General features: G+C 38.7%; 1 protein-coding gene across 1 annotated transcript in view; it reads right to left on the bottom strand.

Annotated features, from left to right (window-relative positions):
* Window positions 1-810: 810 nt before the first annotated feature.
* Window positions 811-14803, bottom strand: part of AGPAT5 (1-acylglycerol-3-phosphate O-acyltransferase 5) — a 52931-nt gene continuing 38938 nt past the window's right edge. The window contains exons 7-8 of the mRNA XM_071548455.1: window positions 5046-5169; window positions 811-3360 (exon numbers count right to left, since the gene is read on the bottom strand). Coding sequence (XP_071404556.1) covers window positions 3135-3360; window positions 5046-5169 — 350 coding nt within the window. The 3' untranslated portion in view covers window positions 811-3134. The remainder of the gene's footprint in view (window positions 3361-5045; window positions 5170-14803) is intronic.

Raw genomic sequence — 14803 nt, 5'->3', positions numbered from 1 at the left:
GAAAAGGCTTCACAGGAGTTAGCAAAGGACTGCAGCAGGCTGGAGCCCCTCACATGTCCTCTGCAGTCATTTCTTCACTCTAGTATCACTCAATGTTTTCTGTCACTTCACTTTTTGTGTTCCATTATTTAAGTTAATGCTTCCTTACTAGCCCAATTCCTTCACCAAAAGTGAACACAAGCATATCATTGTAGAATTAGCCTAAAATGGTGGTCTTGCAAGTTTTACATACAGTTTATGTGTATGAACAGAGCAGTACTTGTGTGGAGGTAGACTGCTGTTATCAGAGGCACTGATACAGTTGGCAAAGGATGTTTTTGAACTTTTGGGTCCTTCTGAGATTTAACATATCACTAAATCTTTAGTGGCATTTGCAACCAAGATACACTTCAGGTATTTGTCTACAATACCTTTTCCCTCCCCCTGTGTCTGTCCACACTCTCTGCCAGTGTCATCAGACCAAGGCCAATTGCCATTAAGGCCAATTCCTGGACAGAACTGTGGTCCTGCACATTAATGAACATTAATAAGCTTGTTAAGTTAGTGCAGGTGTTCATGGGTGAAAAGCTATTGCAATATGAGTGACCTGGTGGTGTGTTGCATTGAAACAAGCACAAATCAATTCTAACACATTACTAGCTCCATGGGAAAAAAACTCACAAAGTTGTTTTCTTTCAATTGACTGCTTCTCACACAAGTCTTTCCATCAAGGACTTAAACCCACACTCGTAGCCTTTGTGTAAGCAGTTCCTATTAACCAAGTTACAAACATGAAAAGTACAGAAAAATTGAACAAGTAGACAGGACAGAAAAGTTGAATGAGCATTGGCTCTTCTTATTTTAATGAAGAAATATTTCAAGTTAATATCAGTGCATATTTAGAAATAGCATGTGACACTCCCAATGCCAAATACATCAGCAAATTACAGTCTCAAAACTTTATAAATGAATGGCAAGAAAAAGAAAAGATTAACAAAGAGAATAAGATTCAAAGTAAACATCCTGTTTGTTTGTTGCACAGTGGCAATTATATTCCTGGTACTTAAACAGTAAGAGAGATCCAGTATTTCATGGTAATTCGGCTCTCCAAAATAGCAGTTGTTTTCCTATAAATGAATTAAGCGGTTTGCTTTTATTTTTGATGTATAATTAAATGTTATTCTTAGCTGTTACAAAGCAATTTAGTCCTGTCAGAGTAAAATTTCATTCCATGACTGAAAAAAAATCACACTAACATAGGAACACTGCTTTCTGGTTATACCCACTGGTAACAGTCAGATGAGAATGGGAAGAACTACATATAAGCATGTTTGGCTGTTACATAAAATGGCCTTTTTTTTTTCTGTTTCACAGCCTCATAACAATACTGTTTTTCAACATTGTTCCCAGTCATTGTTTTTAAAATGGTTCATCAACATATCCTGAATCAATCACAGATATAAATAACTCCGGTGACAAAATCTATTATGAAAGGACACAGAACTGCAAACTGAAAGTTGTACTGAATGATTTTAAGGTGGAACTGTAATTGTAAGGTTGAAAAAAAAAAAGGAAAAAAGAAAACACACAGTAAAAGCCGTATCTTTAATTAACTGGCAACAATGGAATCTGAAAATCTAAGACATAATTTTAAGAGATGTTTAACTCACAATGGACTCTAAAGCAAGACAAATCATACTGAAGCTAGAGAGAGATGCACATTTAAAGCTTGCAAGTGTTATATAAAAATATTCTCTAATTCTTTCATTTTGATACAGGGAGTCCAGTTCCCTAATGGAAGAAGATAAATACATCCTCTTTCCTACCCCATTGCTATACATATAGACTGTTCCCTTGATATCAGGAAATGGCTTTTCCCCAACAAAAATACCAGCCTTGGGAATCACAGACTTTCTGGTAAGTCAGAGTTTGCTGAATTTCTTTTTAAAGTATAATTCTGAGCAAGTGAAATACTGACAGGATATGCATTTTGTTTACTACTAGTCTACTGTGCAAATCATATACATCAACCCTGTAACTTCAATCCAACTGCAGTCTGCATTGCCTAAAACGACTGTGAATCTACTGTGATACTACAGCACGGAAATGACTGCCAGGTTATGAAACATCAAGCTAAATCAGATTAGTGGGAAAGGCACATGCTTGGGATTTAGCAGGAACACCTGAAGGTTCCTCGTTACCGTACCCTTACTCTCCTGAAGTTACAATAATTCCGTGCACTACCCACACTATAAAGGTTGCTTCCAGAAAATTGTGAGGTAACAGGAGATTTCTGCTTATGGCACACACACATGAAAGTTCTGTGAGCTCAGCTGAAACGCTCGAGGTGGTAGGGGGAACAAACACAAGGGAGGCTACAGTCTGGTTAGGCCAGAAACAAAACCTTAACATTTTGTTATACTGCATACATTCCTTTTATGCACAAACACGAGGTGTGCAAAATAAGCTGTTTGCTCAGTACAGCTTAATGTTTTGCATGTGTAAAATAATCACCTGATACTGCAATATAATCAAAAATCATGCACTAGATAAACAGAGCTGCTTCCCCATGAACAGTAGTTCTCAGGAACATTTTATTCTGCTTCAGGTATCATCCCATGATTTGCCAGCTTATGCAGTCCCTTTTAAGAACACAGTATTTAGCTAAAACTGAAAAGCAAAATTAAAAAAAACAGTTGTTTTGATTGTATTTGCAAAATACAGCTGGGATAGATGCAACTGAGCTGCAATGCATCAAAGAGTAACGAAAATTCAACATGAATATCAGAAGAATAAATATATACTCTAAATTAAGCTCTGTAAATACATTCACAGGTCCACTTAAGACACCCTTATGTGTAACTCATACTTCTTAAAATTTGCAGAAGAGATGGCTGTTAGTTCATGGGGAAAGCAATTTATCATATGACTCAGTTTATCTGTCATTATTCTAGCAAAAATCAGTAGCAAATTTGAAAATCTACATTTCTTTTCCCCAGACCAACCACACAGAGGCTTAAGTCACATAATCTATTATTTCCAATATTCGACCAATAAGGCTTTATTTACACTTTTTTTCTATAAAGTCAGGAAAAAGTTTGGTGCAATGTGCAAGAAAAGACTGCACATTTCACTGACTGGAGACTAACATCTGCTTATGGTTTAATGCTAACCCAGAGGCAGCCAATTAAAGTCCCATATATCCATGTTTTTACATAAAGTTTCCTTCCAGATTCTGTCAGAAGCATACTAGCAGTTAGGCCACCTAAAAACAGCAAAGATGGCAAAGTTTTCTTGAGGCTTAATTTGGAATGAACACTTTTTCCAGGGAACTTATTTCTTCTTTTAGAATCCTTTGCATCATAAAATTCTATTAGTAACCTACAAGCAGAGAGAAGGAGATGGTCAGTCAAAGTCATACAGGAGCATTTTAAGCAACTTATTTTCATCCAGTAACTGCTTCTAATCACACATTATTTAACAAAGGATCTCACCATATGTAGCAGCTCATCTGTAACAAGTTTAAACAATGAGTACACCTTACGAATATGTTGCACGTCAAAGTATTCAACCTGAACACTTTTAAGCACTAAAGGCGTATTTTCCTTAGGGACCAATTTTAACACTGAATATAAAAGTTGAAAAGAATCCTTTTCATTCAGCATTTAGCAGAAAAGCCCAGAGCACCAGGCAATATTGTAGGGCAAAATAACACACAGGTAATCACTGAACACCAAAGGAGAAGGCATAAGTATCTTCATAAAATAATAAACAATGAGGGATGCTAAATACATTGGAAGCTAAACATGCAAGAGTAAGATGCTACAGCACTGGTTTAGAAGTAACGTTTTTTCTCCTACTTTTAAAAAGTAGGAATAAACAGATGTGAAATTCTGGGGTTTTAACTATCTCTAAATTTGCCTGACAGACTGATTGGGTCCCAGGAAAGATGTTCCAGTGAACACGAGTCTACAGTGAGACACAGATAATCAGGGTTCAGTTTTGTTTGCCTTCACCAGATAACTAAAGGGACAGACACTGGACAGCCTTATTCTATGTACCAGCTCCATGTCTATATAAATTAAATTCAGACTTTCTTCCTTTCAAAGTACAGAAAAATTTTTAGTGATTCTAAATGTTTAAGACACTTTAGTAACTGTGCCATGCTTAAAGACAGTCATGTTAACTTTTACATGAATTCGAAGTTCATAGGAGAAATGAATCCATTTTCTATTTCCATGTAGTCTGAGACTGGCAGAACAATTTCAAGTCGAACATAACTGAAGAACCAAGGAAACATCTGTCTCACACAAAGCGTTCAAGGATTTAGAAAGTAAACAGTTGCAGTTCCCTTAAGTTGGACTTCAGATGAGGCAAACTAAACCACTATCTCTCAAACAATATTCAAATCCCATATTTAGGCACAAAGTCCTTCAAGAGAACAACATCCTCCAGGATCTGCTGCATATGCTCAATAGTGACCTTACTGGGAGATGCTGGGGGGAGCCAGGTACTTTAGTTCTGCCACAATTTAAAAATGGACAAATGGAACTTCTACTTCGCCTCATTTTCCCAGCAAAGGTAGGGATTTTTGGGTTAATAGTGTTTTTATCCAGTCACTGTCAGGATGACAGATGTGTAAACGATTTTGGCAGAAGAGATTAGATCAAGACCTGCCCCCTCTAACTCCAATTTAACACTAACTACAAGGACAGAATCACACTGCTTTTTTTTGCTTGCCTACCACAGACATCTTACATTCTTGGCTGCACAGGACTCAACTACAAGCAGATAAATGGACAGCATTCAGATGAATAAGAGTCTTGCCTGGAACATGGACTCACACCTCTTCAATTTAAGGAAGGTCAAAACCCCAGGAATCTCAACCTCCTGAGCAAAAGATTTAACCACGAGGTTATGATATGATATATGCATAGGAATACCAACATCAGCTTTCTTCAGAGAGCCTTACAGCTGGTACTGTTGGTAACATGGAAATCATCTGTTAATATAAAAGAAGCAAGACAGATTTTTGAAACAGAAAAGTTCTACATATTTTTACTCACTTATCCTTTATTTCAAAACGTTCATGAAGCCACCTTCTCATATAGATCTGCTCTTCTGGAATGTCCTTCAGTTCAATTCGGTCAATGAAAATATGAACTCTTGGGCATTCCTTACAAAGAAACTCTAAAAAAGAGCAAAACAACGGGACTGAGTCACAAAAACACTGTAGGGCATTTGTTTGTCTAAAATACATGAAAAAACATCTGACTGTAAGTGCCTTGGAAACCTAACTTCAGTACTCAAAAGCCTCCCCTCCTTACGTCCAGATCCTGAGCACCTCACTGAACTTAGAAACCCCTCGGCCTACACACTTCAAATAGTGGACCTTGATCATGTGCAACATGGAAGAATAGTCGTAAATTGCACCCTGCTAACTGTAAAATGTTGTGCTTGAAAACATGATGCTCTACCTCAGCAGCAATCTACTCATTCTGTAGTGTGGGGTGCAGTAACTTTGATGTTGTAAAGTTATGTTTCACTCAGTTTTGTTTAAAGTTGTTAGTCCTCTTTGCTTGTCCTTTTTAAAATCTACATTTTGTTTGGTCCTGAATTGGAATTACAGTGATTTCCTAAAGCATCTCCAGGAGAAAGCATGCTTCAGTAGAAGCTATAACCCATAATTTAAAAGTATAATAGGGCAAGAGACTCAGAACTAAATGCTGCTTTCCATTTTGTATCCTTCATTTTTCTTATGTCTTAAAAAGCTTGAGACAGTTCTATTGCAATCTCCCTCCTCCATTTCCTCAATTTGTCACTAGAAAAATTTACCAAGCAAGCATTAATGAAAAACAAAACTCCATTACTCAAATAGCCTTGTGGGATTTCTTACAACTAATAGGTGGCAAAATTACTGTGCATGACTATTGTGATATGCTGCACATTGTAGAACCCTATGCTTATTGCAACCATTGTGAAATCTTGTGCAGTGTGTATTGGTAATCACCTGCATTTATCAGCAACAAGGGGTGCTGCAGTAACCACACCGTCCCTGGCTGTACAGAGACGCAAGATGGGAGGATGGAAGCCCTCAGAAATTCTGATACTTTGGAAAGGGACCAGAAGTGCTGTCCAGATATGCAACAAATGTAACACAGAGAGGGTGGTCCCTTTAGGTTGTTGACATTTTTGGACAGCAGTGCAGATGTACAGAAGACTTTGACCCGTAACTGTTAGGGGTATCTTGAGGAATGAATGTGCAAAATAATTGCTGTGGCATGTACATATTTATTGTTGTCTGCCAAAGCAGATATCCCTGTATTTATTTTTCATCTTTACAGGATTACTGATTTTTAAGGACTTTGCTGTAAAAGCACTCCTTATCATATACTAGAAATTGCCTTAAGGAATTTTAAAAGCCTGCTCATGCAAATGTGTCTGTGTGTGTGCTTGCAGAGGGGGAGGGAAGGAGAAGAGATAAGAAATCACTAAAGTCTTACGGCACTTTGGTGCAGAAATCTGTGAGGTGCTGTGTGGGGTTGTTTAGAGCTTATGCAAAGAGAGCCCTTCACCAAATGGTACCACCATCAGCTGGGGCACAGGCTGAGGGCTCCAACCAGGCAGGAGTCCACCTCAGCCGTGGAGCAACACACACAGCTGTCACAAAGAGGTTCCTGGTAGAACCTTCCAGCCACAGCTGTTAGATGGCAGGAAACTTAAGTACGTGGAGTCTGGAATGATGGTACATGTAGACATCAGTGTTCATTTATCTAAAAGCAGGTTTTTCCTTTTGCTTTCCAGGTCTGTTTCTCTGGCGATACTATCCAGGTCACTACATGAAGGTCATTGACTGTATGAGTACCTAAACGCATACTATTAATATTTTAAAATGACAGATGTATTATCCGTGTCTTAAACGCTTATGATGTTCACTGATGTACAAATCCGCTTTTGAGTGGCATCACTATTAAGTAGAACATTCCAACAATATGCAAAACTGTATCTAGAACACAAATGCCTGGAAGCCAGATGATACTGTCTTTTTTTGTACTAGACTCCTATAAAAACAACTATGGTATGCATATTTAGCTAGAGCTAAAGATCCAGCTTTAAAAGTTATTTGAAACATTCTGTGCATTTTATAGTGTATGTTTCTTTTGCTTCATAGCACACAGGTTGTTCTGCATAGGAACAAGTAAGTTTTTACTGATGTTACTTACAACCTCAGTTATAAATTAAGGAATATTATAAGCCAATCAAAATTCAAGATATAAGCATTTGAAGAAAAACACTTTCTCTCCCCCAAGCTGAAATGGAGCAATTCTACAAATCTGCTTGGACAGCAAAGAACCCTCCACAAATATCTGAGTTGCTCTTGGCTTTCTACCTTATGTCCAAGTTCCTATGCAAGTTGATTCCTACCACTTCCCACTCAGGTCTTCTTCAAATAGTCTAAATTGAGTCCCCATAGGTGAAGATCCTAAAACTTTGTTGTAATTTCCCACCTTTGTAAATCCCAATGCTTTCTTCCACAGCCTTACTCTCCCTTGCAGTTTGAAATTAGTACAGCCTTGCTGAGGGCTGTGGGTTCTGCTACTGCAGGTGCTCCCCAGGAGAGGGTCATGATTCCCACACATCCATTGCCCTTTTATCCACAGTCTGGGCATCCAGGACATCTGCAGATAACATTGTAATGCACGCAATCAAGCATGTCAGGGAGTCTGACTAGTCTTTAATTATCCAATTCATGTCAGGGTTTAATGCAACTAATCCAACTTTTTTTTCCCCAAACTACAATGTCACTGCAATCACATAAGGACACCAGTGGATAAGGACAACATATTGAGGTTGATTTTGAGAAGAAACAGCTGGATTTTATCACCACAACCTCTAAAGGTTAGTGGTGGTCCCATGACCCTTAATTTCACATTAGCTCAACTCCCAAAAGACTTATGTAATTAAGCTAAGAAACAAAATCTTATTGAAGCAATTTATTATGTTCAAATTACATCCAACTTCAGGGACACTAGCCCTTAAGGCCAACATCTGACAGGCTTTTCATATTCCTAAACTTGCCTGAATTTGTTACAATTAACAGCAGGAACAAGCAAGCCTGAACTTTCCTTCAAGAGACAAAACATTAGTGCAAATCATGCATTACAAGCAAACATTATGTTGGGGACAGCATTAGCCAATCAAGAACCATGTACCAACTGGGTTAAACAAACAACTTGTGTGGGAGCCAAGTGGATTGACTTTTGTGTGGGAGATAATTTCCTAATAAAACTTTCTATCTGGCTAAATAAGAGATACATGTGCAGAATGTTTATGATGCTTCCAGTGACCAACCACAGCAGAAGGAAGGAATTGAAAATAAGGTGGATTGAGCTTTTTTTTAAACTGTGACACTGTCTTTCCTTCTGTGGGACAGGATTCACACTAACACAGGGCTGAAGGATTCAGTGCAGAATTAGGATTAATGAATGAGCTGCAACAGCCTCCAGGAAAGGAACTGGATTCACAAGATTTTTAATTGCAAACTCATGTTTGGGGCTCCCACAAAATGCTAACAGTTCTCAACTCCTCACCTTCAAAAGCCAATTCTGTGAGGAATTACCAGCATTGCCAGGGAAACTGAGGAAAGAGAGAAGCTCCAAAGCACAGATATATCTTAACTGAGAAGGGACATACAAAGGGCCTCAGACCACCTTCCCCTTAATGCTGCCACAGAAGTTCATTCCACCATTCCAAACCATTTGCCTTGCTCCTTAAGAAAGTTGTGACAGTGGCATTACACTTAAACAGATACTCCAGTTTTCAATTACTAATGAAGTCTATTTTTGTATGCACTTTAAATACGACAGCAATAAAGTAGCTCAGATTTCAACCTCCTACATTGCTCTTTTACTGCAATGTAATTATTGCCAAAGTCCTTCAAAATTAAGAAAGGACAAACTGAAGTTTGACATTGTTGTGTTCACTAAAGAGTCCACAATTCTCTCCTGTTTTAACAGATTTCAGTAATGTTTGTGATAAATTGATAGTGGTATCAAAGGAATGTGAAACCTGAATAACGTATATTTATTCTAGTTAGCATTTCAAATGTGTAAAAGTGTGTACCTTCTGAATGAGAACATTGTTTGTTGCAGTGAGTATAGTTTCACAGGCAAAACCATGAAAGCAAAGACATTCCTCTCTGAACTGTAGATGCTTTCTTCTCCACTTTTTAAATTTTCATTAGTCTGGACTTTAGTGTTCAGCTACCAAAGCAGTTTGTAAACTATCTCCTTCTCAAAAAAAGTAATCCCATCTCTCCACTGCCATTTACTTCATACACTGAATTAACACTTAAACAGCAAAACAAATTTAAGTGCTGCGCTGTTTCTCAGCTTCATGTGTTCCATCACTTCAAGTTGAGTTGACAGGAAACTGTTTCACAGCTTGCTCTAACAAAATAAAGCAGCAGTACAGCAAAGTGGCACCAGACAGGAAAGCAAACATCCAGGGACAGCAAAGGTTGCTCAGAAGAGTTAACCTGGGCAGCAGTGAAGGAGCAGGCAGCACCAGTCCTGCAGGTGCTGCTGATGTAGGGAGGCATGGAGGGGATGTTGTGCTGGCTAGATTAAAGTTCACAGCAAGGAGAAAAGCCTGGCACCTGAGGAACAGCCCTTTCAGGAATACTGCCAGTCCCCTGCGCAAGGCCTGACATGCACAGAGATCAGAGCTCCCACACATCTGGAAGGAGCACAGTGTAAGAAGTAAGTGATCTAGGAGCTGGGGTATGTTTTGAAGTGAGAAATGGGATGCACTCCAATTATTATTAAGCTGCAAAATCTGAAAAAATTGAGACTGTTTTGGCTGGCAGTTAAGAAGGCTGAAGGGCAGAAAAAGCAAGCTGTTCATATGGAACATGAGGTGCATGTGGCTAAAATTCAATGCAAGGGCGAAACTCAGAAGTGCCTCTGTACTAAACCAAGAAGCCTAAATATGAATGCAGAACAATAATTAGTGGCAGCAAGAGATCGCCCCTGTAAGACAGGTATCCCAGGGGCCTTGCAGGAGCATGTGACATTACCAGGCTACCAGATTTCTAGGAATGACAGAAGAGGATTTACACGTCAGGGAATAGCACTGCGTGTGAAAGATTATATAAACTATAATAGCTTTCTATAATAAGGAGACAGAAGCACAATAAAATCCTTCTGGATGGAAACCTCACTCTTAACAAAATATATATTAAATAAATATATTAAATGACTTTCCAGTAAGTTCGATAATAGTGAACAGAAACTGTGCAGCCAGACTGAGACCTGCAAGTTCAGGACTGACACCAGGAGCGTGATTTCAGCTACCCTTATTGAACTGCATCGATACTTCATCAGAATGAATGGGGAAAAAAGCCCAAGTAAAACCAAACCAAAACAAACCAACAAACCAAACCAAACCAACCAACTGGACAAAAGCACCAGAGTGGGACAAAAAAGCCAACCAACCAAATTGTTTTGTGATCTTTAGTGGTGCACAGGGTTAGTAAGAAGTGCTCTGGAACCACAATAGAATTAATTTCAGTGTTACAGAGAAAGAATCCAGCATAGAAAAACAGAATTTTTGGGGGTTGGCCTCTTCCCAGGCAACTAGCAATCGGACAAGGGGAAATGGCCTCAAGTTGCACCAGAGCAGGTTCAGGTTGAATATTAGGGAAAAATTCTTCATTGAAAAAGTCATTAAGTATTGAAACACACTTGCCCAGGGAAGTGGTAAATCACTATCCCTGGAAGTGTTCAAAAAACGAGGTTGCACTTTGCAGTATGGTTGAGTGTGTATGGTGGTATTCAGTCAAATGCTGGACTTCACAATCTTGGAGGTCTCTTCCACATTTAACGTTGCTATGAATTAAAGAACTATGTAATGGGAGGGAAGACAAAGTGTCAAAATACCCTAAAAGAAACAGTCCAAATGAAAACAACCTGGTAAAAAACTCCCCAAAACACTAAATACCAAACCCCAGAAAAACTTGCAATAAAAACCCGCATAAAAGATGTGTAACATTGCAAAAGGAAAAGTCTGTGTGGGTTTGAAAAATAGCTGTATGGCTTTATGGGAAAACTAAGGAGGCTACCACTATACTCCTACCTTCTTTTCCTCCTTAAGGAATGGAAATCTTGTCCAAATAAGGAAAAACCAAGAAACTGCTCATGCCAAATGTTAAGCATAAACTTAAGAGGACCAAAAAGAAACTTGAAAGCAGCTAGGTCACTAGTGGGACTGCTGCATGACAAAGCTGTGAAGAGCAGTACTTGTGGTAAAGTATGAACCATTGCAAGAGAAGTTCTGCTTCCGTTATTCTTTTTTGATGAAAATGCTTGATTGCTACACCCATTGCATTCTGTGTACCAGATCACTCAAAGGAACTAGATCAATAAGTACACAGACAGAAAGTATTAGACTAAATAAACAAGTTAGATGTCAGGAAGTCACCAAGACCAGACAGCATTCATCCAAAAGCTCTCGAATGTGGACTTTGAAAACAAAGATGTGTAAACCTATCATCACAAACAACCATTGTGCCAGAAAAATGGGGAGTTTCCCTTCCGCAAATGAAAGTTTTAGAGATGATGCTGGGAAATATAAACCAAAGAGTCTTATATCCCTGGGTAAGACAGCAGGGTCTGTAAGATTACTAAGTGCAGAGATAATCACAGTCTGTCGAAAAATAGCTGGAATGGATTCTGTCAAGAGAAATCCTGTCTTAGCAATTCACTGGATTTCTAAAAGTGTCAACAAGCAAGCGGATAAAGGGGGCTCACTGGACATGATACATTTGAATTTTCATAAAGCCTCTGTCAGGGTTGCACACTGAAGGCTATTAAAGAAATTAAGCTGCCATGGGATCAGAGGAAACGATGTTTTATAGACCCAAAGCTGCTTACAGAAGAGGAAGCAAATGGAAGGACTTAAGGATGGAAAAGATTCGGCAACTGGGGTCCTCCAGGGATCGGTAGTAGGACTGATGACTGTGTCATCACTGATGAGTTGAAGGGAGCAAATAGTGAACTCTCCAGCATTTCACATTTTTTTTCAGAAGCCCCTAAGCTCTTTTGAGTAGTCAAATGCTGACTGAACTCCAAAAGGACCTCAAAGCTGAACCATGAAAATGGGGCAGCGAAGCTTTAGTGTAAACAAACATGGGGGAAAAAAAACCCTGAAACCCTGATTATACATGATGCTTAACTTGGAATTGGTGGTTACAATTTGGGAATTACTGTCCCTTCCCTGACGCCATCTTCTCAATCGTGCAGCAGCAGTCCCAAATCCCCCAAATACTGCCCAGCACCAGGAAGGACATTGAGAACAGGGCAAAGAGAGTCACTCTGCAAATACAGAAAAATATTATGAATCCATATTTTAAATATTGTGTGCAGTTCTGATGTCTGTAGCTGAAGGAGGATGTAGTAGACTCAGAGAAGGCCACAGAAAAGACTAAAACATTTAAGGAGAAAAAGCCTCTGCATTACAAAAAGAGGAGACATTAAAAAGGCTGATTTTCAGTTTGGAGAAGGGAAGAAAAGGAAGTATATGACAGTTGAAAAAACCCAAACATATCTGTATATAAAAATCCTGAAGATAAGCACTGTAGCTCTACAAATTCTGCAAATTCAGGGGTAAATGATCACTGTACCTTCCTGAAGATGCCGAAATCTAAAGAAACTTTAAAAATTTTTATTAGGATATGGTACATGTAGTTTTCTATAGAGATATAAGCACTGGAGAGCAGCAGTGTCACTGTGAGATGTCTTGCTGATCCAAGATGGCATTTTAAGAAGACCCACACTTCTTGCACTTTATAGTTCACTGAAGTGGCTCTAATCTGTTACTCTAACAGATGCACTCTGGCCTTTGTACTGCTCTATAACAATAAGTGAATATTGTATGTTGGCCAAGTTAGCAGGAGGTTTCCCACAAAAGCGTAACTGTTTTGATCAATAGGCTGCCAGAAACAGAACCTGGATCAGGGTAAATCTGTGGATTACATCTAAAGGTTATCCCACCAGTGGTAACTGGAAATGAGCAAATGTAGAAGATACCTGTGTCTTCCTTGGAACATATTTAAAGTTTCAGAAGTGAGGAGAAAAAAAAAAAGTTGAACCATGCAATTAAAAAAAAAGGCAAGAAAAGATACAAGGAGCAGACCAGTTCAAAACAATGTTCTCTCTAGCAAAAAAACAGGATCTGTTAGGAACTATGCCAATACTGCTAGTATTGACGTTTTTGCTTTTCTTTCAGACAATCTGTTTTGATAAACAGAGAACAGTACCACAAACATAAGAAAAGCACTGTAATACACAAAAAAGGAAAAATAAACACAGGCTCTCAAAGCAGCAAAATATTTTTGGCCAAACCTGATAGTGTGAAAAAATTAAAGTTGTTTTTTTTATCCTCAGGGGTCAGATACACTTTTGCATAAAGATCAGGAGTTCCTCAAGCTGTTGTAAATAAATGTTGCCTGGGGAGTGGAATGCTTCCTCTCACATGTGCATGAGGTCCAGGGTGCAAGGAAACTCAATCTCCAGTGTAAATACTTTCAAGAGCCACTTTGTGTAGCAGAGGTTTTCTGATGACTGTGTGCTTTGAGATCACAAATTCCCAAAGGGAAGCTAGAGATGCCTACCTTCAATAGGAACTGCTTGGGAATAACTGAGATACACGAGGTCTTGGTCTACAATCAGAGAACACACACTTGGGGCTCGGAGGGATGTTGTAAGGAGTCATTACCCTCATTGAGGGGTTGTTATTAACACACAGATGCAGCACCCGCAGATGTTTGTGAATTGGGAAAGTGAAGAATCATTTAGGCTCGCCTTAATCTTGCATTCTTTCTTAGGCATGCAAGTTTGGTTGTTGGTAGAGACAAGAAACTGGGCTACAGGAACTTGAAATACAGTAATCTTTGTGCCCTTGTTTTGAAATAGGTAAAGAAACAAAGGTGCTACTCATGCTCAAACTGACCTTCATTTTCTCTGATTCTGGAGCTCTGTGAAGAACTACAACAAGGCTTGCATACATTCGCATAAACTGATGCTGCTATTCAGTGAAACGTTGTTGGTTTTGAGTAGAAGTACAATGTTTAACCCTTACAGTATGAAAATACTTTTCATTTATCCAGACTGTCCTTATCTGCAGAATATTGATGTATATGTCCCATATGTGTGTTGACAGTGCCATTTCAAATAAGTCATCCACAAATTAACAGGTAGGTTTTCATCTTACTCAAACTATGTCTAATAGGGAATTACAGGGTGTCTAAGATGACAGATCTAGTCCTACAGGGGACAAATGAAAATGCATTCAGTTAAAACGGATCGACAGTTTACTTACTTTGTGGTACCTAGTGAAATAATTAAAAAAGTCTTATTTTAACCTTTTGCACAAAATAAACCTAGGGGTTTCCTAGAAAGTAAAAAAGTATGACAGACTATCACAGAACTGTTAGGGTTGGAAGGGACCTCTAGCCCAACCCCCACAGAACTACACTGCCAACTAGTGTTGTTAATCAAAATTCCTCCAAAAAGGTCAACGAAATTTACATTTTGAAATATGAAAGGTAGTTATGCCTTAAATTCTGTTAGAATAGATGCAGAATGACAAGTTCTTGATGTGAGACTTGCTGTACGTACTAAAAAGCCATTGTACACATGGTACAAATTTCACCAGTGCTGATGTCCAGCCTCAGCTCTAATCTATATTCTTTCTTTAGTTACTCTAAAACAAATACTTTTCAGTATTCTTTCACACAGTAAGAACATGACAGCTAACAGAGATC

The sequence above is a fragment of the Pithys albifrons genome, chromosome 2 (genome assembly GCF_047495875.1).
Source record: "Pithys albifrons albifrons isolate INPA30051 chromosome 2, PitAlb_v1, whole genome shotgun sequence".
NCBI classification, from domain to species: Eukaryota; Metazoa; Chordata; class Aves; order Passeriformes; family Thamnophilidae; genus Pithys; species Pithys albifrons.
The sequence above is the reverse complement of the archived record's forward strand: the minus strand, read 5'-3'. Positions and strand labels throughout refer to the sequence as shown.